Source organism: Delphinus delphis, chromosome 10 (genome assembly GCF_949987515.2).
Source record: "Delphinus delphis chromosome 10, mDelDel1.2, whole genome shotgun sequence".
NCBI classification, from domain to species: domain Eukaryota; kingdom Metazoa; phylum Chordata; class Mammalia; order Artiodactyla; family Delphinidae; genus Delphinus; species Delphinus delphis.
This window is the reverse complement of record NC_082692.2, coordinates 316,143-343,685: the sequence shown is the minus strand read 5'-3', so window position 1 is coordinate 343,685 and position 27,543 is coordinate 316,143. Positions and strand designations below refer to the sequence as shown.

Below are 27,543 nucleotides of genomic sequence, written 5' to 3'. Positions count from 1 at the left end.
CAGTGTAAGGCCTGGGAGTGGATGAGAATACTAGGGAAAACAGTAGGAGGAGAGGAGGGCCAAATATATAAAAATAATATTGAGGGTGCCAGTATTTAAGGGAAGGCCTGAGGCAGAGAGCCTGGAAGTTCCCTGAGAAGGAAGAATCAGAGAAGGAAATCCAGGGACAGGTGGGAGAGCGCGTTTAAGCAAAGGAATAGTTAACGGTATCGCAGACTGACAGAGCATCAGGCCAGGTCAGACAGAAGCCAGGCCTCGTGGGAGGGCGTGTGGATGGCCGAGGGGCAGCTGCCTGCGCTGGGTCGGGGATGAGTGGCAGCTGAGGAGGGCGATGTGGTGAGTTCAAACTGTTCTCCCACTGTGAATGGGAGAGGACATGCGAGGAAGGATCCTTCTCAGTGGAGAAAGGCCTTGCTGCCTGTCTGGCCAACCACGTTTCTTCTGGGTCTTTTGGGACAAGCCTGATTTCTACGTGACTATCTTTCCAGTGTTTGGAGCAGCTGCCGTGTGCTCACATGTTCCCTACTCGAGCAAACACGGCTTGCTCTGAGCCCGGGACTCCCGCAGAGCCATGCCTTCGCCTCCTCTCCTCTGTCACCCAGAGCCCTGCATGCTTCGCACTTGCTTCTGCTGGTCACTGGACCTTCTCTGTCCCATTTCACTCTCCTGAAATTGTTCCAGATTTGGAACCAAATTCAGTTCCTGTGTTTTTCCCCATTGGATGGTACCGTGTTAGATTTGGTCCAGGTAATTGAGATCTTCTTAGGGTCTTGTCCTGTTGTCCAGCAGAGAGGCACCTTGTGGGAAGAAAGAGGGCTAGGTTTCTGGTTCGCTTGCTGGTCTGCTGCTTACTGACAGAAGAACCTCGGGCATGCCACGGAGGGTGGCCTGATGGCCGCATCACAGAGATGCTGTGGGGTAGCCAGAACAGTACACAAGGCCGTGCAGTCCTCAGTCTGCAGGCGCTGCCATGGATAGGTTGAGTTGTTATTTTCAAACATGTGTATTCATCTGAGTTGTTTGTCAGCTTTTGATGAGTCATTCAATTTTAAGAATTTGATTATTTGTCAGGTTTTCTTCCCACTTTTGTTTCCTGTGATTGGTTATATTTGAGGAAAAAATACACTTACTAAGAGTAAGACTTCAAATCACTCAAATAGTTTTTCCATTCTGGGGGAAGAACCATTCAGATTACAAGGGTAAAAATCAACCAGAGTTAATTAATGAAGAGGGCAGAGAAGGTGTGGCAGGCTGGGGTGGGCAGCTGGGAGGCGGTGCCTGGAGGGTAGTTAAGGATTGATCGTGGGGCTGAGAGACCAGTTGAGATATTTGGGATGCCACTGCTCAGAGTGGCTGATGAAGCGTCACGGTGACTTTATGTCACACGCTTTACAAGGGCCACATAACAGCGATAGTTAGCTGTGGGCAGGGGTCTGGGCCTCCCCCAGCCTCACGTGTCACCTCCTGGTGCCCACCTCACGCGGTTTGAACACAGAACGTGGACGAGGAGTAGACGCACAGCACATTTGTTTTAGGCTTTTTTTTGCCGCCACTTCCTGTCCATAGAGTCATTCAGGCCACTGACAAACTTTCATTGCTTTGAAAGCACTGTAATAATTCCTGGGCCTTTTAATTATGTATGTTGATGACCACAAAAGGCAGCAAATCGGCCACACTCTGCCAGAACTAAACAGTAAAGTTTTAAATAAAGACATGGAAAGTTTTACACATTTTGGGGGAGCTGAATGGAATTCTTGGGTGATCCAGGCTCAGTGAGCCTAGCCCTGTGGTCTGTGCACCTGCCAGGGCCTGGTTATTCCCATCTGCCTTCCTGACATTAACCTAAGCTACCCTGATTAGTACACAGCAGTGATCAAAGTATGGGTGAGAGCTTCTCCTAGGAAGGAGTTCTGCCTTAGTTTTTAGTCAAGGATCTAAACCAAGGCCCTAAGTTAGTCACAGTGGTTCCAGAGAAGCCCTCACGCCTGAGGGAGCAGGGACAGTGCTCAGACAGCCCCAAGAACAGTGACGGTGCCATTCCTAGAACTGTATTTAGAAAGCCAGTTCTTCTGAACTCTGAGAGGATGATTGATTCATCAGCCTGGGGGGTCTGGTAATTTTGATAAGAAGTCACCTTAAATAGCGGGAAGCCTGGGGAGTGTAGACTGGCGCCCTGCATGGCTGACCGGGGGAGAGTCCCCGTAAGAGGGAGACTCTTCTACATAAGAAATTCTGTGAAGGCCTGGTGTTTGAAGGAGCCCATCTATGGATGGCATTACAATTCTCTTCCAAGTTATAAGAAATTTAGAAATTATTTTCTGAGAGTTTCTCCATTTTTTGGTAGTTATTTTTAAATATCCATTTTTATAGCTTTTTTGGGGTGCAAAACGTATGAAGTGGAATAACCAATAAAGTAGAATCCCTTTCCTAAGAAAGCAGCTATCCTGTTTTACTAGTTTACTGTGTTGCATCAATCTGTTTTTCCATACAGCTGATAAATTTCAAAAGGAATTTGAGTCGAACATTGTTTGGCTCTATAGTGTGTTATGTCATAGTGAGCAATTAGTAGAATTATAGAATTGTATTGTGTTTCTCCCTGTTACTGGAAAGAAGGAACCAAGAAAAACAAAGCATTGAATATTGATATTAAACACCAAGAGATTATAATTAAATTTAACAAGTGATAAATGTTATCTGTTAGACTTTCAATTTGTTACTATAAATATTTTTCTAAAAATTTGTATTGGTTTTAGGAACAGAGACTGTTAATAGTCCTGAGTAATTGCTGCTACCTAGAACGTCACACCTTCCGAAATATCGCAGAACATTTTGAAAAGCACAACTTCCAGGGAATAGAAAAAATAACACAGGTAAATGGATCGCGTTAAATGGACAAGTGGTGGTGTCATCCGCTTCGTTCCCAGCTGTTTCCTCAGCCCCCCACCCCCGCTCCTCCCCGCGCCCGGGCCCTTCTCCTCACAGCTCACTGGAGTCACTGAGGTAATGCTCTCCTCTTTCTCTAGAGCAAAGCCCTCTCAAGGTTAGAGCTTTTCAAAACTGAGGGAGGAGAAGGAAAGAAAGGCTTCAAAGCCAGATCTTTAGGAGTCATCTCTGATTTGGCTTGTTTTAGGTTAAAGCTTTTACTTCTAGCCGACAGCAAACCCTGAGCTTGCAGAGCCACCTCTTCTTCCTCCCTCCCGCTCCAGGGGGCCACAGCATTGCTTCTGCTTGCCTGCCAGAGCACACGCACACACGCGTGCGTGCACACACACTCCTGCACGCGGGCACAGCTCTAGGTTGCTTTGTCTTACCTGAAAAGTACATACCCTCCACTCTTCAGTCCTGCCTGTAGAAAGGTGGACAAAAATGAGCCCTGTATAAATCAATGGAGTAGTTTTTTTTAGTGTTACACTTTGTTGATTCTACTTTTCAAGTAAGCAGAAAAGGAAAAAATGAAGTAATCATGTTATTATTAAAGGCTGCTTGGTTCCTGGACAAAAGTTTATCAGATTTCTAAGTAAAACTAAGCTAGAACCACTTTTCTAATGTCAGTACAGTTTTCTCAGTGCAAAGAATAAGAAAGATAGTGATCTTGTTAATCTTATAATCAAAAAGTGCTCTTGATGGATTGCATACTTTTTACAAATGATGGTTCCAGTTCATGAACTAGATTGGGATTTTTTTTTCAAAGATTGAAAATGTCAGAGTGGGTGGCTGTGTCTTGTTTTCTTGCCTTTTCGTAAAGATTAATCATCCTGATGAGAAATGTTGTGACTTAAGACTTTAGGGCCAAATGTCGAGTTTATTTCCAGAAATTTTTGTGTTGAGAACTGCAAGGTGCTCTCTTTCAGTAGAAAGTTAGTATTTGTAGAAAGTGGGCATTTTATTTTTATGCAGTAACAATAATGACACTAACATTATTATTGAAGAAATCTTTTACCATTTTAAAAATATATGAAGTGATTAGGAACTGCATATAACAAGCAGGGAGATTTTTAGGTTTTTACAGAGTTATGAGTGGGAATTATCTGTCAGGTTCAGTTTGTATCATTAGGAAGAAGAATGAAATTGACATGCAGATGGGCTTTGATGTCCTTCCCAGCCTTTGTCCAGATTGTTCTGAGACAAGGTGATATGCCGGATCAGGGGTGGGCTATTTTGGGCACTCAGAATTTGGAATTGAATATTTTGAAATCATTCAGTTGAGTATTAAAGGAATAGACAGTAAACTAGATTTATAGTGTTTGTGCCGATTCTGTTTTTTATGAGTGAATTCATTAATTTCATGATGACAATCGAGTAAAATATATTTCTTGAATTAAGGTATAAAAGTTGCCAACTGCCACTGTTTTTCACGGTTCCTTTCTCAAATGACAGATAGCTCGGGAGGCCCAGATCCTAGAACAATCCCAGGGCACGTGGGTCCCATGAACATTGGTTATCTGTTCTCTGGCTCTGCTCTGCTCTCAGAGGGAAGTGCTCACCGAGGGCCTCTGCCTGGTGTGCTTCTACCAGATGGGCCCCACCTCTCTCAGGTCTCCTTCAGGCTGCAGGTGGGGACTTTGCCAGGGGTCCTCCAGGCATAGTTCCTTCTGCTTTCTTGCTCCGCCAGGAGCTCTACCAGGAGCGGCACAGAAATGGCCAGCCTCTTCAGTCCCCTTTGTCTCAGTCCCCATCTTCAAGAGTAGAATTAATTTTTACATAGGAACAGTACGTGCATAATCACGCTTGTTAGGCGTTTATTAAAATTTAATCATCACTCATCCTTTAAAGCTAGAATGATTTTTATACACAGTTTTATTTGATGAAAACAGCTCTGTGAAGTAATCAAGGAAAGTATTATTATCTCCATTTTTTTCATGCAGAAAAATGCTCGGAGAGGTTAATGCCTTGACCTGTAAACAGCAGAGCAAAGCAGGACTCAAAATTAAGTTTTCTCGTGCTAAATCCAGAATGCTTTCTGGCCAAGCACCATACATATATTAAGATAAAGAACAAAGTTGTTTCCATGGAAGCACACCAAAGGAATAGGACATGAAGCCGGTTGACTAATGTACATCATTTCGGACTTGATGAAACAACATTAAATAATAAACATTAAATTTATCAGATCAGAGTATCAACTCCTCTTTCCCTACAAGTTACGTCCTTTAAAATAGGCCCCATTGTAGGCCTTCAGTGGATGTGCTGTTTGGAGCCCGTACAGCAGGTGCCAGCCCTTGAGTACTCTGTGTGTTTCCACGTGCAGGGCCAGCGCCTTTGAGTTTTCCTCAAGTCTTGGAAGTGTTTTTCCAGTCACGCATTTTTTTTCTTTACTATAAAAGTAAGACCTAATTATCATTTTTTAAAAAGAGAAATACTGAAAATCTAAAAAAATTTTTAAATCATCTAAATGCACCAAAGATGAACACTGTCTTATTTTAGTATATATAATAATTTAGTGTCTTATATATACCGTATACCTGTGTGTATATATGTTATAAAAAAAATATGAAACATTTTCCCCAATTCTGTTTACCTTGAATGTATCTTTTTCTATCGGCTCTTCTGTTGTGAGCACTTTTCCATTTTTATTAACTATTTTTGTAAAGATGAGTTTTATGGCTTTATATTTGTTAGTGCAGATGTACCATTTTCTAATTTTTATTATTTTAACTTTTTTCCTGCTGGTTATTTTCATTGTTGTTACTGAGAGGGGAAGATAGTCTTTGGTCACATTTCTTACTTCCTCACAGTGGATTCTTACAACTGGGAGTACAACTCCAAAGACTCCTGGTGGGGTTTGCCAGATTGCTTTCCAGAAGCCGGTCTCACCACATTTGGCCATCATCGCTGATTATAGTTTCTAATTTGATAGGTAAACATACTCTTTCATGGTATTTTCATCTGCATGCCTTTCTCTGCTTGGTAGGTTAACACTTCTTCATATGCTCATTGACTGTTTACAGAATTTTGCGTTCTAAGTGTGCACCCCAGGTTAACCACAAATCCTTAACTCTTTGAGACCTTTGAGAAAGGAAAACCAGAGCTATATGCTTAATAAACCTTAGCTTGTAATTTTATTGCGGTAGCTGTAATTACATAATTCCAAGGAATTTTTTTTTTACATATATTTTAACCTGTGCCAGTCTTTTAAAAGGAATTATCTAATTTAGAGTTTGGATAATTGCAGATTTTTGACCGACTCAGGAATGTAGTCATAATGGCCATTAAAGTCTGGCATGAAATGCTTGATTGAGGTTTTATTTGAAGCCCCTAAATCACTTTCAGGTATTCCAACATGGAGGTGGAGAAAGGACAGGTGTTTTGTTTTTGATTTTTTTAAATATGTCCAGGGAAGGTCCTTTACAGCAATCAGTTTTAAAGGTTTTTGAGTCACTTGAACCATGGGTACCATATTTTACATATTTGATTATTTTTAGCTTAATTGTATATAATTCTCTTTTTTTGCTGCTGTTTTTATTTATTCTAGTTAAAACTTTGTTTTTTAATACAACTTTTAAAAGTCAAACTCCATTTACAGTTATTACAAAATATTGGCTCTATTCCCCATGTTGTACAGTATATACTTGAGGCTATCTTACACCCAGTAGTTTGTACCTCCCCTCTACCACTGGTAACCACTAGTTTGTTCTCTGTATCTGTGAGTCTGTTTCTTTTTTGCTTCAGTCACTAGTTTGTTGTCTTTTTTTAGATTCCACATATAAGTGATATCATCCGGTATTTGTCTGACTTATTTCACTAAGCATAATGCCCTCCAGGTCCATCTGTGTTGCTGCAAATGGCAGAATTTCATTCTTTTTATGGCTGAGTAGTATTCCATTGTATACAGAGACCACATCTTTCTCCATTCATCTTTCAGTGGGCACTTGGATGCTTTCAAGTCTTGGCCGTTGTACGTAGTGCTGCTGTTTTTTCACATAGATGTTGTTTCAGAGATGAGAGAGAAGCTCAAAGTCTGTTTGGAAAGTTGGGGATGTGCAGGGCATAAGTGAGTAAAACCATTGATTCACCACTTGGGCGCAGGATGTGGGTTCCGAAGTCAAAACCTTGAACCCTGGCAGCTAAAATTCAACCACTGGAGTTGTCTTTTACCCCACCCCTCTTCCCATTTCCGTCCTCATGCGGGCGCTCCGGGCCCTCCTCAGTCTCTTCTCGTCTACTCCCTCCGTCCCTTTGTCAGTGGTGCCCGTGATCTTTAACCTGCAGGCCGTTTCTAGGCTTCGGATCTGTTTCCTACGAGACGTCTTCGCTGGAAGTTCCCCTGGTATATCAGGTCATTGTGTCCAAACCAAAATGGCCCTCCGCCTTCATGCCAGCCCCTTTCTGTGCGTCCTTGTCTCAGGCGGCCAGCTGGGCCCTGGGGGTGTTCTGGCCTCCATCTCTCGGGACGGCTGATGAGCGTCCTCTGAACCTGTCTCCACCTGGTTGGCTCTTCCTGCTCAGGCACGGCCCTTCATCAGCCGACCACTGTGCTTTCGCAGGAGCCTCGCTCCCTGGCGCTCTGTGCCCTAAGTCCCTTCGCTCTGCACCATCCTGCAACTCCCGTCTCAGATGCAGGTGTCTCGTCCCACAGAGAGCCTCCTGTGGCATGGCCCTGTCCTGTTCCCCCAAAGCGCGCACGGGCGAGGTCCTCTGCTCTTCTTGTGGTGCTTCCTTCAGATGCTGGAGTCGCATTTGACACCTCACATTGTGACTACTCTAATGTTGGTTTGCTTCTTTTCTCGACTGAGTTCTTTTCAAATATTTCTATATGAAATGTTTTATCCCTACAGAGGAATAGCTCTTGTGTAGATGTGAATTAGAAGAAATTGCAGCTGAAGAAATGCAGTGTCGTGATCAGGACCCTCGGTGCACATTTGCATCACCTCCCTCCCCTTGTAGAGTCACTTCTGCATTTTGTGGTTCCTGATTAACACGTTGTTTACTGTTACCTGTTTCTGAGTTTTAAATAGCATCAGTGGGATCACAGGCGTGCATTTTTCTGTGACTCCTCTTTCTACTCAGTACTGTTTTTGAGGTTTATCCATGTTGCTGCATGTAGGTTATGCTAATTTGTAAAATAAGTTAGAGTGTCTCCTTTTTTCTTCTTCTGAGAGTTTATATAGAGTTGGAATTACAGTATTCGTTATCTGAATACTTAGAAGAATTCTGGTAAAACTTTCTGGGGCTGTATTTTCTTTGTGAGACAGTTTTTAATGACTGGTTCATTTTCTTTAATGGTTAAAGAACCATTCAGGCTTTCCGTTTCCTCTTGTTAATTTGCGTCATCTGTGTTTTTCTTGGACTTTGTCCATTTTGCCTAAATTTTCAAATGTATTGGCATAAAATCGTTTTATAATAGTTCCATATTCTTGCAATCTCAACTGCATCTACAGTTATGACCCCCTTTTATACTTAATGTTGCATGCTTAATATTTTAGTCTTTTTTTCGATCAGCTTTGCCAGAATCTTCTCAAGAGCCAACCTCTGTCTTCACTGATCTCTCTTCGCATCCTTGTTTTCTGAGGCAGTAACTTGGGTGCTGAGCTTACTTGTTTTGTCTACACAGCTCACTGATTCCAAACCTTTCTCCTTTTTCATATGAACATTTAAGGCTATGAATTTCCCTCTCTCTAGTGGCGTGCCGCATGCTAACACATGGTGTTCTGATTGTCCAGTTTATATGTTCCAATTTTAATTGTGTGTTTTCCTTTGACACATCAGTATGTAGAGGTGTGATTTTAAATTTCCAAATTGAGGGAGCAGCTAGTTTCCATATTGGGAGTTAGTTTTTTCTTTGTTAGAGATTTCTGACTAAAGTGTTCTGATGTCAGAATATCATATTTTTAATTAACTTTGTTGAAACTTGCTTGGCAGGTGATACATGGTAAGTTTTCTTAAATATTCTACCTTGCTTGAAAAGACTGTCCTTCAGTTTTGAATACCAGGTTCCGTTTGCGTCTGTTAGACCCAAGGTGTGAATTGTTCATATCTGTTCCTTTTGTTTGTTTGTGTGGTCTTTAATCTGTCCATTACTGAGAAAGATGTAGTACAGTCTCTCTTTGGCTACTTTTTAGATATTTTCTTCACCTCTAGCATTCTGTAGTTCAACTATGATGTGTCTCTTGGTATGACTTTTTTTTTTTTTTTGCCTTTTTGCCTTTTTGCCTTGACTCTGATTGATACTTTTAAGCAGTCCTGGAAAATTCTCAGCCATCACCTCATCAAAAATTCTCCCCTTGGGCTTCCCTGGTGGCGCAGTGGTTGAGAGTCTGCCTGCCGATGCAGGGGACATGGGTTCGTGCCCCGGTCTGGGAACATCCCACATGGCGTGGAGTGGCTGGGCTGAGCCTGCGCGTCTGGAGCCTGTGCTCCGCAATGGGAGAGGCCACAACAATCAGAGGCCCACGTACCGCAAAAAAAAAAAAAAAATTCTCCCCTGTTCACTCTTTTCTCCCTTCAAGAATTCCTGTTGGATCATATCAGACCTTATATTCTCCATGTCTCTTACCTTCTTCTTTCATGTTTTTTCCCTCATCTTTAAATACTCTGTAATGGTTAGGAATATTTCTTCAGATCTCTCTCCTCATCCACTGCTGCTTCTGTTATGTCTAATCTTGCTGAAATTTGCTGTCTGTTGACATTTTATTAAAGTTGTTTTTCATTCCCAGAAACTCTTTTTGGTTTTTGTTACTAAGTCAGGGAAAACAATTAACTTACTCTGGAGTAGTACACTTTGAAACATTATACCAGTGTAGGAGATGGTGGCGGTAAAGTGCTTTCCAGTGGCCCTCAGATGGTTCTGCGTAGGTGACCAAGTCAGCTGCAGGCTATAGTCAAGTAAATGGAGAGGGATTTTTGCAGTCAGGTGAAGCCTGATTAATGGGATGTGAGCTGGTTAACTTGATTATAAAAATTCACAGAAAACCAGCAGTTGGGGAATATATAGATCATAATCAGTCACAGGTTAGAACCACGGCAGAAGGAAGATGAGGAGAAGTGGCTCCCGACAGCAAGTCCTAGGTGGTCCTTCTGTGTCAGAGTGACAGGATGTCCTGCTTTATCACAGTTTGCTCTTTTGATTTAATAGTGCCACCTCTACTAGGGATTAAAGGTTTATTTTTTAAAATTAACTATTTACTTGGCATTTATTTTGTCCACATTTGACAAGTTATGGTTCAGTAACATGAAGGAATGTCAGTTCACTGTCCAGCCATCTGTTTGTAAAGAATTAAAAATATATTAATTTGACTGAAAGTAGTAATCCAGATTCACTTGCATAGAGATTCTGATTATAGTTTGACGAGTTTATTTCTGTAGAGCTGGTTCAGTTAAATGCACTCTTTCTGTCATCTTTGAAATGAAAATAACAGGGCTTTTTTCCTACTGTTTTTTTCTTTCTCAGAAACTTATTTGTCTTAGAAGTATTCCTTCCAAAAAGTTTTTAAAATAGTAAACCAGAAAATTTAAGTTGGAAACATTAAATCACAACAATGAGATGATTTTACGTTTCGTTAACTATTTGAGTGAGCTACAGACCCTTGTGTAGACACCGGGGAAGCAGGGCATCTGCCATCTGCGTTTTGTTCCTGGACGTACCCCCCGTGACCACATGTGACATCAGATCACCTTGACCTGCACGTTGCTGCCGAAGAGAGAGCTGGTAGATCATCACAAGCCTCTAAAATGCTGCCTCCTAACACGCTCTGTATTTCTCCATGTTATTACTGGTTGTTGAACTACAGTTGGCCTTGAACTACGTATGCGCTGGGGTTAGGGTGCTGACCCTCCACCCAGTCGTGTAACTTAGAGTCAGCCCTCCGTATCCACCCTCCCCGTCTGTGGGTTCGTACAGTATGGTAGTATTTACTACCGAAAAAAATCCACATATCCGTGGACCTGCACAGCTCAAACCTGTGTGAGAAAACCTATTTCTAATTACATAACTGTTGAATTAGCACCCTTTTTTCCCCTTTTCCATTAGAGACGGCTGGCCTGGAAGCCGTCAGGCCCCACCTTCCCTGAGAAGCTTTTCAGCCCCTTAGCAGTGCCCTGGTCACTCTTGCTCTCTCTGCTTCCTTATCAGCCACATTCCGTGAACATTGTCTTTCGTGTGTTTTCTTGTCTGTCTGCCCTACTGGACTGTGGTTTCCTTCCTAACAGAGTTTTTTTTCACGTAACTTTCATCCATCACTCTCAGGTGGTGGGTTCGTGATAGACCCCATCCTTGCATAATAGGGTCAGGTGAACTCAGCTGACATCTGTGCTTCTCAGATGGTATGAACAGGGCATTTGAAAAATGATAATCATAGCTGCTAGCATTTATTATGTATTTTAGATGTGCTACACAAGGCTCATAAATTATCATTTCTAATCTTCACAAAAAAATTTATGAGGTGAGTATCGTTGATTCTCTTTGTTTCATTTGTCTGGTACCTATCTGTGCGTACATTTATTTTCAACCTTTTTTCTTAAATTGAGATATACCTTATATACAGTAAAACATATAAGTCTTTAGTGTATTAGATTGGTGACTTTTTGCACAGTACCCACCACCCAGATCAAAATATAAAATGTTCTCCTTGTGCCAAGTCCCATGCAGTGGGACAGCTGCATGGGCACCCCTCTCACCGCTGTCTGACTTCTGTCTGCACAGGTTAGTTTCTCCTTTTCTTGAACTTCATGTGAAGTGGAGCCGTACAGTTTGTAGCCTCCCGTGTCTGGCTGCTTTTGCTCAGACCTAATCATTTCTGAGATTCAGCCAAATTGTGTGTCTGTTACTAATCTGTTTCTTTTATTGCAGAGTTTAGGTAACATATTTTGCTTACTCATTCTTGGTAATGGGCTTTGGGTTGTTTCCAGTTTCAGGTCTTTATGAATAAAGTTGCTGTGGGCACTGCTGTAAAAGCCTTTCTGTGGACATTTGTACTCTCTTATTTTACATATATACCTAGAAGTGGAATTGCTGGTCATGGAATAAGTTGATAGAACCTCTGACTATTCCCAAGTGGGGATATCCTTTACACTCAGCCAGCAACGTGTGAGTGTCCAGGTGCCCCACTTGCTCACTACCACTTCACATTCTGTTTTATTTTAGCCCGTCTCCTGGCTTTTGTTGGCATTCCCTGATAAACAGTGATGTTAAGCATCTTTCTTATGCATTTAGCTGTTCATATTCAGGTACCGTCTTTAGAAGTGCCTGTTCATTTCACTTGTTCATTTGTTAATTGGGTTGTTTACCTTTCTATTAGTGATGTTAGAAATCTGTGTATATCTTTGTCAGATATATATTCTTTGAGTAGAAATTTTAAATTTTGATGAGGTTTATCTACTTTTCAAAATGTTTAGTGTCTTTCATATCCTGTCAAAATCTTTACCTGCTCCAATGTCCTGAATTTCTTTTTCCCAGAGGCTTTGTAGTTTTAACTGTTATCTTCAGCGAGATGATCTGTCTCTTACTGAGTATTACATTGTGTTCATTATTACTATAATTATACGTATACTATGATAGCTTTATAGTATGCATTGAAAGGACAGGTGTGCTCTTTTTTCCTGGTATCTTTTCATGCTGTATTGTATGGTCTACAACCTCTAGTACAGTCTAGTGCCAGCCCCGACCCTGCACTCCCCAGATTCTCACTCCTCCCATGTTGAGGGCTCAGCCCACCCCCTCTGCAAGTCCTTGGCCCCTGGGTGGTGGTGAGACCAGGCATGGACGCACGGGGCTGACACTGACCCGCTCTTCCAGCAAGAACTAGTTCATGCGGGCTGACCTTCTTGTGAAGACGGCCCCTGGTCTATACAGAGGACTAATTCTTATCTTGTTACACAGCTGCACTAGAGTGGTCTTTATTACTGAAAGTAAAATAAAAATCTTGCCTTTTTGTAAGAAGTTGGTAAAAACTGTTAAAATCTACTGAAGTATTTATTTAAATTGTTTTACTTTTTTCTTCACCCTCAAGCAGACAGCTCATAATTACTCTTCTTTGTGTTTATAGGTTAGCATGGCCTCACTGAAAGAGTTGGACCAAAGACTCTTTGAAAACTACATTGAATTGAAGGCAGACCCCATCGTTGGCTCCTTAGAACCTGGAATTTACGCAGGCTACTTCGACTGGAAGGACTGCCTGCCCCCGACAGGTGGGTGGTTTGAAGTTACTGAAGTCTCCAGATGCATCCAGAGGGGTAAATATGGATTTCCTTTTCTCAATACAGGCTGAAGATGCTTTTCTGTTTATTCCCTTTTTTTTTTTCATGTTTACTGAGGGGTTGATTTAAATTTTTATTAGCTTACCCACTTTTTGGTAGCCTGGGGTTATTAGTACTTAAAATGGTTAAAGTTATTCTTAAATTCCAGAGAATAATTAATTACACCTCATAATGTGTGATCATCTCAGTAACGTACACTTGCTTCCTATGATATTTCTTTACTTCATAGAAATAATAGACTGTGAGTGACAGTTTTATGCAATGACCTTGCAACCTTCATCAAAAAATTTACTTAAGACGTTTGGTCACTTCTATGGAAGACCCAGTTACTGATGCCAAAAAGGTGAAAGATACAAGGAAAACGTATGGGAGTAAGATTATTATAATAATTTAACAAAGAACATTAAACTGGAGAAAGATGACTGACAGTTCCAGTATTATCGTTTTGACATCAAATGAAAGTCACTTAAATCACTTCATAATATATATTTTAGAACTAACTATTGCTTGTTGAATGAAATAAACTTTTTGATTGATCAAATAGTTGTTTCTTTGTATGAAGTACTGTAGAATACATAAAGCCAAGCAACCTACTAACATCGTTATGTCGATGTAGCGTGATGTGGAAATGGTTCTGTTCATATTAGACATCGGTTCTTCAAGGCGAGTGTGGCTGTACCAGTGACCTGCTTGCAGGTTGTTACCTTCGTTCTTTCAACTAACTGTTGTGATCACCTGTCATTTTTGTTGTGTGATGCTTTTATTAGATGGTGATAACATTGTTTACTCTTTAATACCTTTGGTTTTTATTGTTATTTTTCATATTAGGGGTAACGATACAGTGATGCCAAAATTCTAAGCTAAGAGCCAGAATCATTAAATCAGTAATATTTTATGTGACTGCAGGTATTTAATTCCTGAAATCACCATCATTATAGACATACGAGCCTTCTGCTTACAGCTGACCATAATTGATCTTTTTCCTGCAATGCCAGGACTCTTGTGTACCCATGTTTTTCTGTGTCCAAACTGGATTACAGTTCACATCCCAAATATATCCTTTTACAGTTTAAGTCAGAGCCTGTCAGTAACTTGCTTAAAATTTTTGCGGCATCTTCCTGCTCACTCGCGGTAAAATCCACAGAGCGGGCAGCACTGAGTCCGGCACCCGCCCCCTGCGGCCCCTCCAGCTGCTTCCAGCACACTGGGCCTCTTGTGGCCCAGACTTCCCACATCCTCCCCCAGGTCCTTCCCTTTGCTTAGACGGTAATCCTCCCTCATGTGTACTTTTGTCCTCAGGCCCTGCTCCGCTCGGGGGTTGTTTTCGGGTCCTTTTAATCTCTCTTGTAACTCTTCAGTACACGAACGTAATAGATGTATTTCTGTATCTGTTTTTTATTTCCCTGTTTTGGAGAAATTTTTAAACAAAGATGTGAGGAGATTCCTTTCACATTCCCAGACTTCTCATCATTTAAGTTTTTTATAGAGCAGTGACTGAAAGGTTCAGAATTCCAAGGGTCAGATCGCAGGATGTTTTTCAATAAAATCTCTCCATTTTCTCCTCAAGGGAACAATACCCAGTAATCAGCTGTGCTCTGTGCTTGGCCCCTAGCCTCTGCAGACCAGCCTGGCTATTGCTTCCCCTTGGGGGCCTCTCTCCTTCCCCTGAGACATGTATGAATTACCTCACATGGGCCCTGCTGCACCAAGCTCTTGTGCAGTTAACCAATCCCCAGTTCACAAATGAAGGATACAGCAGGCCCTGCACACGTGCACACACGTGTGCACACACTTGCACATACGTATGTACATATGCACACACATGCACATCCTAAATGTGTTAACTCCTTGCAAACAGTTTCAGTCATTTGCGTGCCTATAACACCTGTGCCTCGCCTATGATTATCGCTTAATACTTACTACCATCTTCTAAATTTCAACTATCCTAAGACACAAATTACTTATGACCTCCTGAGGGTCGGGGAGGGGTGGCTAGGACATCAGGCACTGAACCCTAAGCTCTGGTCCCCCTAACTGTACTCACAGCCCCGTCACACTCCTCTTTACAGCCCAGCTTCAGAAAGTCGGCTGGGTGGTTCCTCAGAGATTCCATGTGAGGCCCCGTGTCCTCTCGTGTCCTCCCGACATCTCCGGCACCCCTGCGACTCCACCTCTGTGCCATGGCTGGGTCCGTGGACACGCTCGCTCTTGTGCTCCGTGACCGGAGTGCTCCCGGGCTGCTCCCTCTCCCTGGGAGAGATGGCCCTCCTGCGGGCCCTGCGGTCCCACTGCTGGTGGCCGGCCCTCAGTCTCCTTCCCCTGCCTAGCCTTGCACCCTGGCGTCCCCGGGACGCTGGCTTCCTCTGGGCTTGCTAGTCTTTCCTCGGACTCTGCCCTTCCCATGCCTCCTCCGGGAGCTTCCCTGCCCCCCCGCTCCCCGGCCTGCCCTTGAGTCCTGCACGTGGGCGGTCACTGTGCCCCCGGCTCCTGTGCTGCGAGCTGAGGGTGGGAGTTCACAGGTTACAGCCTCAGTGACGTGTGGGTCATGCCTCAGTTTATCTTCTGAGTACTTGCTCTGTGGTTCACAGTGATTTTTCTCAGTTGTTTTTCCGATAGGAAAGTAAATCGTGATGTTCTCGTTTCCATTAATCTTCTTGTTCACTTTTTAATAAATACAACACAGTGGGTGTTCATATTTGTTTAACCGAAGTGAGCATGTTAGCACTTGCTTCCTGTGGAAGCTTTGTGCATCCCTAAATCTTGAGCAATTGCATTTGAATTAAAACGTGCATGTCAGGGATACCTGACATGTGAGCAGTTCTGTGCAGCATCGCTGTGCTCTTCAGGGACAGTTGAGGTGTGTCTGGCTCAATCCCTGTGAGGACGAGGGTGTGGGAAGGGCAGTGCCAGGCTCTTAGGGTCTTGGGTCCCACTGCCTCCAGATGGGTGACTGACTCAGACTGTCCAGATCCTGCCTTGAAGGGACCTGGGGTCCTTTCTCTGCCACTTCCCATCTTCCCAGCCCTCAGCGTGAGTGGTGATGGATAGAAAATGATGTCATCATTATCGGGGCCACTTTTTATACAAAATGAAGCTTCTGCTGGCCCTGTGGCATTGAGGCCTGTGGCTCTGTCTTTCAGATAAACTTCCAGAGCAGACGCACACACCACTGCTTTGTCAGCCATTCATTTACCATTTCTCTGGTTCCAAAGCCTCTTAGAAATTGTTGGTTTTAGTTTCACTTTTATAAACTGTATTTAGTTCTGTTCTTGGTGTAGCTTTGACTTCGTGATCCCCAACTGAACTTCAGTCTCGCATAGTCATATAGTGATTTTTAGTTTCTTTAAAGATGACTGAAGTTTTGAGACCTCGTGTAAGGTGAACAGCCAAAATAGTTTGACTTCAGTCTTCCAAAATAATTTCAATTAACAACTTTAGTATTATCTTTAGAATTTTCATCTCCAAAATTTCATCCAAAACTGAATTTTACAAATCACGTAGGTAACCGATTGTTTATTGCAGTAGTTAGCAATAAATTTAGTTTCTGATACTGTTTGTGGTGATTTTTAAAAAAAAATTCAGGTGATTAATTTCACGATTCAAGAAGAGATATTCGTTAAAGCTTTTTTTTAATTATTATTTTTTTTAGCGGTACGCGGGCCTCTCACCGCTGTGGCCTCTCCCGTTGCGGAGCACAGGCTCCGGACGCGCAGGCTCAGCGGCCATGGCTCACGGGCCCAGCTGCTCCGTGGCATGTGGGATCTTCCCGGACCGGGGCACGAACCCATGTCCCCTGCATCGGCAGGCGGACTCTCAACCACTGCGCCACCAGGGAAGCCCCATAGCTGTGCTTTTTTAACCTGACAGTTGGATATTTAAATTCTCACCTCTTTATTTGTATATGTGTCAGGAAAGATTATTCTGGTTACTTCTGAGTCACTTAACTGACTGTGTCGTTATTCTTATCTGCAGTTATTAAGAGCTCTGAGTATTTGCATCCGATAGGTTTTAGCTAAATTGAGAATGGTCTTAGTCTTCATTTATGAATACACATGGAAGTTCATATCTTTAAAACATATTGAATAAGAAAAATAATCTTTCTTAAAATTTTCTCTTAAATATTGGTGTTCTGTCTAAAAGGCATTCAAGTTTACATATATTCCTAAAGATACTTAATAAATGAATTTAAAATTAACCATTTTTATAAAGGTAAAGTACTTAACCGATTTTTAACTCAAAGGCCTTTTTATTAATTGTAGTCATTGACATTATCAGGAGGAGGGAAGACATTTATGTCATCGGTGATGTGAGTGAGTGGAGTGCCGGGTGTTAGCGTGGTCAGCCGACTACTTGTGTGGGATGCATGGAACCCGGAGCAGAACGATTTCCACATCAATCATATGTCAGATCCAGTATTTGGAATACTGAGACTACTCAAAATCTGTAAGAAAATATTCCTCTCATGGACAGATAGAGAATTTCCTTTCATTCACAAATTCAGCCAGTATTATCAAGTCTGGTAACATCCGAGGCACTCTACACATTTCCCAAGTTGTTCCTGCTTCCAAGGTTAGAAGGTGGTAGAGAAGCTGAGGGTGGTGCTGCGTGTGAGGTGAGATGGTGGCTCTGACCCGGGGGAGTTGGGATGCACCCGTGTCCCCCCTCAAGTCATGTGGCCTGCTCCCAGTGGCACCAAGGAGAGCAGGGCGGGACTCAGGAGGGACCAGCGCTGCTCCCCGCCCTGTGGGGGAGCCCTGGCACCAGCACCCCCAGGGCAGCTCCCGAGACCACGTCGTAACCTTGGCGTCTGTGCCTGTGGTGCGTGGTTCTGTGTTTGTTATGGGGTGGTTGGCGGTATGTGTGAGGGCAGCTGTTTTGGTGAAAAAGATCACACAGCATGAGGTGGCAAAAAAACTAAAATAGATCCGTTGTTCTCTTGTGATTTTTATATCCATTTATTTTTTTAAATTATATCATCTTGGAGCCCTTGAGGTATTTTTTTTATCCTTTAAAGTTAAAATCCAGTGCATTATTGGGGGAGGAGGGAATGTGAAAAATAGCTTCTGTGCTGTTCGTTGACTGTCTAATCATCTCATTTTTTTTAAGTTATCATCGTTTCTGCAGTTACCTAAAGAAAATATATTTCCACTGCCATGCGAAGAGTATCTTGATTGGTTATTGTATGTTTTCTTCCCCCAACACTTTTCTCCTAATACTCTTGTGATTTTAATTGGATCCTTGTATTTCAGCGAGCTAGTTGCACTTACCTCTAACTAATCGCACTTAGTTAGCATGAAGAACTCTGAGGTAGTGGCCAGGCTGCCTGCCGTTTATCTCATCAAATCAGCACCTCCATTTAAACATTCATCTCAATAGTTGTTAAACTGTAACCACACGTAGGGAAAATCTTTTTCTGAAAGTTCTCGGGGAGTTTACTAAATGCTGGAACAGGGCTGTTGCGATCCTGCTTTCTGGATCCTCCTGATAGATGAGTCGTCGTGTCCAGTATCAGGGAGGAGGGGAAAGAAGGGACTCTGGCCCCATCGCCACCTCCGCCTGCACAGAGGGAAAGAAAGAAAAACACCGTCTGAATCTTGGGGCCTGGGGAATCCCGATGAATAACAGTCTTCTTCTCTGTCCACATTTCGAACCGACTGAAGAATAAGACGCAAGAGTCAGTAGGTGAGAAGGCCGGTGCCGGTGGGTCAGAGTGAGAGCCCAGACCCCTCGCCCAGCCCCTCCGAGAAGCAGCCCCTCTGCCTGCTCCCCACCTCCCGCAGGCAGGGGTAGCGAAGAAGCAGGGGACAAACCCCCATGCGCTGCTGACCCTGCCAGAGGTGGACAAAGGCTGTCCCTCCCTCTGGGAAGCCCCACTCAAACCAGAAGGGCGGGGAGACGCCGTTCTCCTTTAAAGCACCAGACGTGAACTTCCAGCAAGAGGTGGCTGGCTCTGGGTGTGCGGACAAGAGATAGGAGCTGATTTCAGCAAACGAAAAACTTGTTTTGTCCCATTAATAAACAAGGAAGCAGAATTACTTCAGAATCTAAATATTAATTCCTATTGCAAATAAAATACCGCGGCCAGCAGTGCAAGGGTCAGTTACAGAGACGGTCTGTAGAAAAGGAGGGGACTCAAAGACGTCTTTCCCTCCGCAGCCCACAGCCTGCCTCTGGTTTCGGGGGTGGGGGGCAGCCCTCAGGCCCTCGCTCCCTCCCACGCTCCCCTTCAGCCCCACCCCACTGTCTCCAGGCCCCCAGGCCACCCCCCCTCCATGCCTGCAGCCCTTGGTGGTACCCAGCACAGGGAGATCCTTCCCTGACAGACTTGGTCCATCAGTTGGTTGGTGAATGAGAAACACCTCGGCAGAAATTACTCAAGCAAGTAAAATACTAATTTACAGTTTAGTTTTTACCCTGGTAGGTATTTTCAACAGAATGTCGCATTGAATTGTCTCTTAATTCAGCTAATGTTAAAGAAGAGAACTTTGGTTGATTACATAAGAAAACTGTTACCAAAAATAACATGTGGACTACCCATTCAGAAATAATTAGAATATTATAAAATTTTATATCTATGTGTAAAATGAAAAAATCCTCACACCAAAGGTCTCCGAATGTCATTTCACCTTTCCAGAATTACTCTGAAGACTGCGGCTTGCAGAATTCTGAGGGCGCCTTTACGAGCGTCACATTCTTGGTGCTGTTTGTTGGACACTCTAGAAATCTCTTCTCTTCTCGAATGTGGAACACAGGTGGTAACGCCCAGTGACACGGCTGTCCTCTCGTGCCTGTCTTCCGCAGGTTTCCTGCGCCCTGGTCATGGGGTACTTTGGCACACTATCGCATCTGCTTCTGATCGAAACAGATGCCAGTCGCGTGAACTCCACCTTTGAAGAGAGACATCCAAGTCAGTAGTCTTTCCCGGTACTGAACTTCTCAGAAGGAGTAGTTTTATCAATTCCTTGGACTGTTTTTCTTAATTTCATTTAAAACATACTGTCAGGTAGATATTAATAAACTTACATTTCATCTATTTATGAGAGAAAGGCAATGTTACATTTTTCAAAGGAGGATGGTCCTAGTCAGTCATCTTTTTTTAAACACACTTTCATCATTTAACTTCACTTTTTTTCCCAGCCATTTTCTCCTTTTTTATAAGCAGTTTCATACATCAGTGTCAGTGCTGTGAAACCGTTTATACAATGCTTCGGACATTTGGTTACAGTTTGTCTGCCAAGCATTCTTCAGTAAAGCTAAATGTTGGCTCTGATGGTGTTCAGTGTGAAACGTATTAACCTTGAGAGGACCTGTGGCCCTACATACTTTCTTCATTGCATGTTTTATCTGTTGAAGTATTTATTTTATTGTGTCTGAAACTGATAGCTGTTTGGCACCAGGGTAAACTAACGTGCTGTTTTGCAAAGGCCATTGTTTAAACTTATTTTGGACATTCCTAGACATTTATCACAATAGAGCAGGGAAGCGCAGCTCCTGACCTCGTGGCAGCTTCAGCAGGGCCAGTCTTCTGCCCCCTCCTCCAGATGAAGGATCATTTCATCTACACACAGATCAGATAAGGACTGATTTCTTTAAAAACATAACCTCAGTACCATTATCAGATCTGGAAACAAATAATAATTCATTAATTTTAGCAAATATCCAGTCAGTGTCCAGAATTCTCAGAAGAGCTTTAGTTTAGATGGTTTGCTCAGATCAGGATTCTGTCAAGGTCTATGTGTTGCTTTTACTTGCTGTGTCTCTGAAGTTTTTTTCTTTTTTCTTTCTCTAGGGCCCCCTCTTCAGCTTATTTGTTGACTAAATCAGGTGGTTCTTATATTCTCACTTTCTGAATTTTTCTTATTGTTTCCTCATGGTGTCATTTCACATGTTCCTCTGTCCCTTGTGTTTCCTATGAACTTGTGGTTAATAAAGAAGCCTTATCAGTTTCAGGTTCAATTTTGTTTTAATTTGTTTTCTGCCACCAGCAGGTCCATCACGTTTGATTGTCTCCATGTTTGTGATATTAAGATTGAAAACTGGATTCAAGTGTTGCCAGCTTGCTCCACCCTTTAAAATTTTGTCATAAACTTGTCATCTACTGGTTTTAGCACCATGGGTAATTGTTGCCATGATCTGTTGTTTCCTTAGAGATTGCAAACTAATGATTGGTAGCTGGAGCACGAAATTAAAAAGTAAAAAATGTCATCAACTATTTAGTTACTCTGAAGTACAGTTCATGTAGGAAAGGCAGGATAAATGTTTGGTTTTTCTCTTTATTTAGAGTTTTCAGAGTAAGTTGGTTCCCTTTTGTTCTTTTTTATTAAAGGTGATGAACAAGGTGTTTTTTAATTATCTTCGTTAATTCATACCTTGAGCATATTTCATGAGTTTCAATTCATTGTCATAGTCAGTGTTTTTTAGTAATCAAGCTGTCCCCTCTCTGGCTGGGAATGCCGCCCCCATGGGCCCCGGGTCTTCCCTGCTTTCTGTGGTCCAGTTGTCCCACCCAGTGTGTGCCTTCTCCTCCCAGATGTGGGACCAGCCATTGGATGGGAATGAAATGATATGAAACACGGAAAAACTTCCTCTCTCTTAACTTTCTTCTGCTCTTTCCACACTATGTCTCTGTCCTTCCTAGGGGCCCCCTGGCTTTTTTGTCATCCCTCTCACTCTTGTTAAGTCGCACCCAAAAGTCCGTTGCTTGTCCATGATTAGACAAGCACCACATTACCTGGTGGCCCTGTGTCCCAGTGGTGCCGCCGCTTCCCTTCAGGTCGCACCAGCTGGCCTGTTGCTTAACATCACATTCCTGCCCATCGGCTCGTGGCGGGCTGTGTCCCCTCTGGCTAGTGAGGCCTTAGGAAGGCTGCGTGGATGTTCTGTAATTACGAGTTATGTCCTCCGGACAGTGTTGGGGATTTTTTTCCTCACTTCACCTGATCTTGTCTAATTATGCGCTAGGAGTCTTCTTCTAAAACTCGTTTACACGCTTCACAGCTGTGTGTGCTGCGGGAAACAGCACAGTAATGGACACTCACGTGTATCCTGCCATTTTGGCGTTGCCTTCTTCATCCCAGCTATTTTATTCCCTGTGACCTTGGCTACCTTTGAGGTTAATGCTCACTCTGAACTTACAAGTATTTGTCTTCAGACAGTTCTGTGTGAGGAGTTTGAAAGGGCGCTGGAGGGTCTGCCTTTGTTCTGGTCTCCGACTCTGGGCACGACCTGAGCGCCAGTGGAGGCCCGGTGCCCTGGCACAGTGAGCTGACAGCTGTGCCGGCCCCTCCATTTGGCCACAGCCCAGCCAGCAAGCACACCGGCCCCCCACTGGGGACACTGACAGCTCGACCGACAGGGCATTGGGCCGTCATTTTCGTGAGTTTAGCCTAGATGTTGTAGCTACGTTAGTCTCCACCCTGATTCCTCCTCAGAACCAAAGCCATGGCTCATATTCCCCTAGTTCTAGTAAAGAAGATGGCTGCAGAACGCTGATAAACTTGAATGCCTCTGCTCTCGGCGTTAGCTGCGGGTTTTAGTGGTGTACCGTAGTGGTCTCAGTGTGTGGATAGATGGGGTGCATTGGTAGCCCAGTGAGCAGACAACTCCAAATTGTTGCTTTAACCTGAAAATGGTGGCAAGTGTTCACTTTCCCAGTTACTTAAAACATCATTTATCACAATAGAAAGCTGAGGTTCATATGATTCCAAATGTTGTATTTCGACTTCTTAACAAAAAAGTGCTTTGGTATATTAGTCAGTGGTTAATAGAATCTAAGGGATTCCTCCGCCAGACAGACCCTCACGGCCTGGCCCAGGCCCTGTGTGCCGGGGAGCGTCACGGCCTGACCGTACCGCGCACCCAGAACCTGCCAGGCTTGCTCTCGTCCAAGAGAGGAGGATGCACACCTTTTGGGCTCCGTGAGAAAACTAAACCGTAGAGCAGCCTCGGGATGCTTCACTTCCTCTAGCCTGTCCCGCCGGGGCTAGAAATGCCGTCCCTGTCTGTGTCTCTCCCAACACCAGGCAAAAACGTCCGTAACCATCTTCCCTTAATAACAAGCAGCAAAGGCCAACCACCCCTAACCACTTGGAGTACAGCTTAACAACAGCCACCTTGGTGGCTGTTTATTCTGCACATTCCGGTGGGAAACTTGTGAGTGTGTGCTTTTAAAACAATAATGTCTCAAATGTTTCCTGGGAGTCCACAGTAGAAAGGAGACCCACAGGCCTGGAGGGGCTCAGAGACCTGCTTCCCTCCCCTAAAGCCGAGGACGCTTGGTTGACAAAACTGGGACCTGTCTCTCTGTCTCGTCTATCAGTGAGGGGATTAATCGGGCAAACCCCCCATCTCTCCACCGTGTAAACAGGCCAGTGGTGGGACGGTTTGAGGCTAGGTGTTAGGTGACGGGAGGAAGACGTCAGCAGAGCAGTTCCGGTCCCTAGGAGCAAATGAAAGGTGATGCGAATAAAATCTTCACGTTGTGCAGGAAGTTTACTTGGGATGTGAGTTTTCTTTTGGATCAGTTTACTTCAATTTTCTGTTAATATCTCATACTAATAATCAAACTGTTTGAGTGACAACCAAGGTAGATTCATGAACATGATGTATTTGAAAACGCGTTTTTCATTTTTGCAGTTGCTGTCATTTCTGATTGCAGATGGTGTGACAGCCTCTGATTACGGTAGTAAGGACTTCAGATGACACGTGGAACGCGTGTCGGTCTGAGCAGGTCTGTGTACTGAAGGAGTGTGATGATAGGCCTTATGAAATCACAAAGACACCTTGAGAGGCTTTAGACGTGATGGGAGGCAAAGGAGTGAACCCGCCTGTGCTGCACGGTCGGGTTGTATTAATGAAAGGAAAAATTGGTGTATATTCTTGGACTTTTCTCTCTTTTTTTCCTTTGTGCTGTGGCTTTTTCATCTTATGCTAAGGAAAATAGGCGTGGAAACCCTTTCTTTAAACTAGAGCACGTGCTGCTTTGGGATACGTGGGCCACCATCCAGCAAGACGGCACGTAAACTGCTGTGGACGACGGGGTGTGTGGTGGCGCTCAGGGCCCTGCTCTGCTCTCCGCGGGAGAAGACTGGCGGGAAGACTGGTGGAGCCGCGGGGGCAACCAAGCCCCTTGGCAGGGACCCAGCCCCACCCCAGGGCGCCGTGGTGGGTGTTTCTGCAGACAGCAGCCTCCACTGCAGCTCTGCCTGAGGTAGCCGAAGGCTGGAAGCGGCTCCAGAGCCCGCCCGCCCGCCCGCCAGCCAGTGGGGTGGGTGCGTGAGCGTGATATCCTCGTCCAGTCAAGGTCTGTGTGGCAGGGAGACCCTCCCACACAAAACCAGGCCGTAACCTTGAGGGGAGCCACAAACTGTGCTCCTCCTGTGGGAGTTCATCCCTCTGCCTGTGTGAAAGCCAGCACCTTGCCCAGGGGAGGTGGAGGTCAGGTAGTGGCGAGCTGCCGGGTATGGGCGCGACAGGGGCGGGGCGCAGGAGGGCCTGCTGCATCTCCCTCGGGATGCTGGTTACCTGTGTGTGCGGGGCACGCGCAGCATCACGTCGTACACAGGAGTTACATGCTTCCCTACGTGTGAGTTCTACTTACTTTGAAAAGAGGAGAAAACTCCTGTTTGCAGACTTAAAAACCTCGACAGCAAAACGTCATGATTAGCAAGTATGGCCACTTGACACCTCTCCCAAACTCACATCTTTGTGCGGCGCTTTGTACTTTCTCAGCTCTGAAAGCCAGCTCAGACTCAGACCTTTAACTCGTTGATTTCAATTCAGAAATGCTTTTTGTGTGGTTAAATGTAAAGCTTAAAAAAATTGACTGTGATGCACTGTTCATCAGAGTCCCCTTTTCCTCACCAGGAGGGGTGGTCCTGCACTGCCCGCGGAGGACAGGCATGCCCTGTGGAGGCCGGGGCCCGAGGGCCGCATGGTTTCTGCTGTCTCTGCCCTGTGCTGAGGGGGGCCTCTGAGAGCTGAGACGCCTGAGTGACCCACCTCCCCACAACCCCATTGGCCTAAGACAATATTTTCCCTATTGGGCAGATTTTTTTAAACTTGGAGAGTAAGAAAAGTCTGTGGCTTGTTCAGAGCAGTACAACTGTGTCTTCAGCCCAGTTCTGTCTCCGGAGTCTTTGTCTTCTGAGTGGAGAGGTGCGGGGGGTGAGGAAATGGGTCAGACCAGAGGGGCAACAGTACCGTGTAACTTTGTATGTCCTACCGTTTGTAAATAGTTAGATTAGAAAGCGCTTTCCGCCTTCCTCTGTCTGAGGTGCGTCTTCCTCTCTCCCGCGCACGGCCCACCCACCCCAGCCTCCCAGGCTCCCCGGCTGCAGAGACCGGCAGAGGCTGGCAGGAGGCCGGGGCATGTCAGGCCTGCCTTTCCCTGGACCAGCAGTGGCTGATTCGGGATCATCTCAAAGCATGGCAGACTTGTGAGATTTATAGTCATGAATGATAAAGACACTGGGAAGAATAAAGGGTTGCATTCATTTTGGGATAAGGAATCTGCACAAACCTGTTACGGGGCCCTGAGCAACGAATTCCGTAGAGTGGTAACAGCAGCTTTGGCGGTGAAGGTGGAAGAGCAGCTAAGTAATTGTCAGTAAAATTTTCAAGAGAAAAAGTTATGTGGATCTGAGATGTTGGGGTGAAGATTTTGCTCTGGGATCAGAGAAGCAACATCCTGTCAATGAAGGGAGCCCCCTGTGGCTTTGCAGGTATCCCTGCGGGAGTCTGGGAGCCGGGCTCGCCCAGGGGTGGAAGCTGACGTCTCCGGCCTCCCGCAGGTGCAGGCCAGGCCTGTGGGTCCCTCCCTCACAATTAGGCTTCTCCAAATGCTGACTTAAAAGACCCATTATTGTGTAAATGAAGACTAAAATCCAAGTTAACTCTTGGCTTTCATGTTTTTTTCTGCCTTCCACTTTATTCCAACTCCACTGTTTTTGACTCCAAGGTCTTTTCTTTGGTTCCATGGCAGAAACTTACCCTAATTGGATTTCACTTCTCACACTGTGGGTGGAGCCCTGTACTGAGACCAGGACTCGGTGCTCTGCTCCACCTTGATGGCTCCACCGTCAGAGGCAGGGCCGCTCGGGCCGAGCCACCTGCGGTGGCCACGCGTGTGTCCATCCGCGGCCACGGGCTGAGTAGTGGGTCCGCAGTCCTGAACCAAGCCGTCGGGCTCCAGAGCCACGTTCTTCGGCCTGGCTTCTCTCATAAGCATTTATTAAGTTTGAGTCCACTGAAGTCATTCTTGGGGGAAAAAAGTACTCCTAGAGATTTTGAAATTTGAAGCTCTCAGTACCACAGACCTCTATGAAGGACTATATACAACTGTGACACCTCACAGTGTGAGACACATTTGCATACGTAGAATGAGTTCTACTTTCTTGTCACTTTCACTTTTCTAACTGAAGTTGCCTTCTAATGAAAACAATTTTTCTCTGCCAAAAGAAGAAATTGAAACAAAGGAATTTGATTCATGTTAAATCAAATTTTTATACCTTTAAGTCTAAAATTCAGTGTTGAAACTGATATTTCATGCTAAATGTATAAAGTGTTCTGTAATATTTTAGGTTAGTATAATTCATAGACTACATAATTCATGTAGTTTTACACATCAGACTTTAACTTTGAAGTGGGAGAGGTTGTGACTCCCTTACCCATATTGGACTCTTCAAAGCTCCTTGTCTCTGAAATTTATGAAGGCTAAACTCTTACGAATATAAATCCTTTCTTACAAATGGAAAAAATAAGCTATGAAATAATTTTACTGTTACTTTCACTGCTGGTGATATTTTGTTTTATCTTCATAGGGAAAAGTTTTCTTATTCATATTTAAAAGCTAGGAGATATATTAATTAAAGCAAAAAAAAAAGGATTCTGAGAAAGAAAACAGAAAACTGTACAGGCCATGTCATTCATTCATATACTACACGTGAAAGGTGTCCTTTCCACCCCAGGTATTCATTTAAAAATCCTCTACATTTCAGAAGACATTTATCAGTTTAGAAAAGGTCATTAATTTAAGAAAGCGCGAACTAAAACATAAAGACTTGGACCTAAAAGCCCGTTCTCTGTTCCAACAAAAGCTGATTTTGCTGCAGAATGTTCAGGCCTTTTCAATCTGTCCAACAGTATTGATACCGTTCTGGTTGCCTTTTTTTTTAATAGGCAGTAATTTCAATAATGTATTTTCACACTGTAATTGAATAGATAATTTACTTGAAAAAAACAGTACCCCAAAGTTCTTTCATGTAGTGTTTCAGTTTGACCAAAAAAAAAGTACACTGTGGGATATTTATAGTATTTTTCAATCTATTTTTATCTGTAGACTAGGACCGGTAG

General features: G+C 44.0%; 1 protein-coding gene across 7 annotated transcripts in view; it reads left to right on the top strand.

Annotated features, from left to right (window-relative positions):
* EXOC2 (exocyst complex component 2) overlaps positions 1 to 27,543 on the top strand; it is a 154,752-nt gene that overhangs the window by 108,697 nt on the left and 18,512 nt on the right. For 4 of the 7 annotated variants that reach the window (XM_060023749.2, XM_060023751.2, XM_060023748.2 and 1 more), the window contains 2 exons: positions 2,754 to 2,870; positions 12,981 to 13,122. In XM_060023749.2, the coding sequence (XP_059879732.1) occupies positions 2,754 to 2,870; positions 12,981 to 13,122 (259 nt within the window). Of the gene's footprint in view, positions 1 to 2,753; positions 2,871 to 12,980; positions 13,168 to 13,420; positions 14,494 to 27,543 lie in introns of those variants that run through there. The other 3 variants (XM_060023752.2, XM_060023753.2, XM_060023750.2) reach the window with 3 other exon arrangements.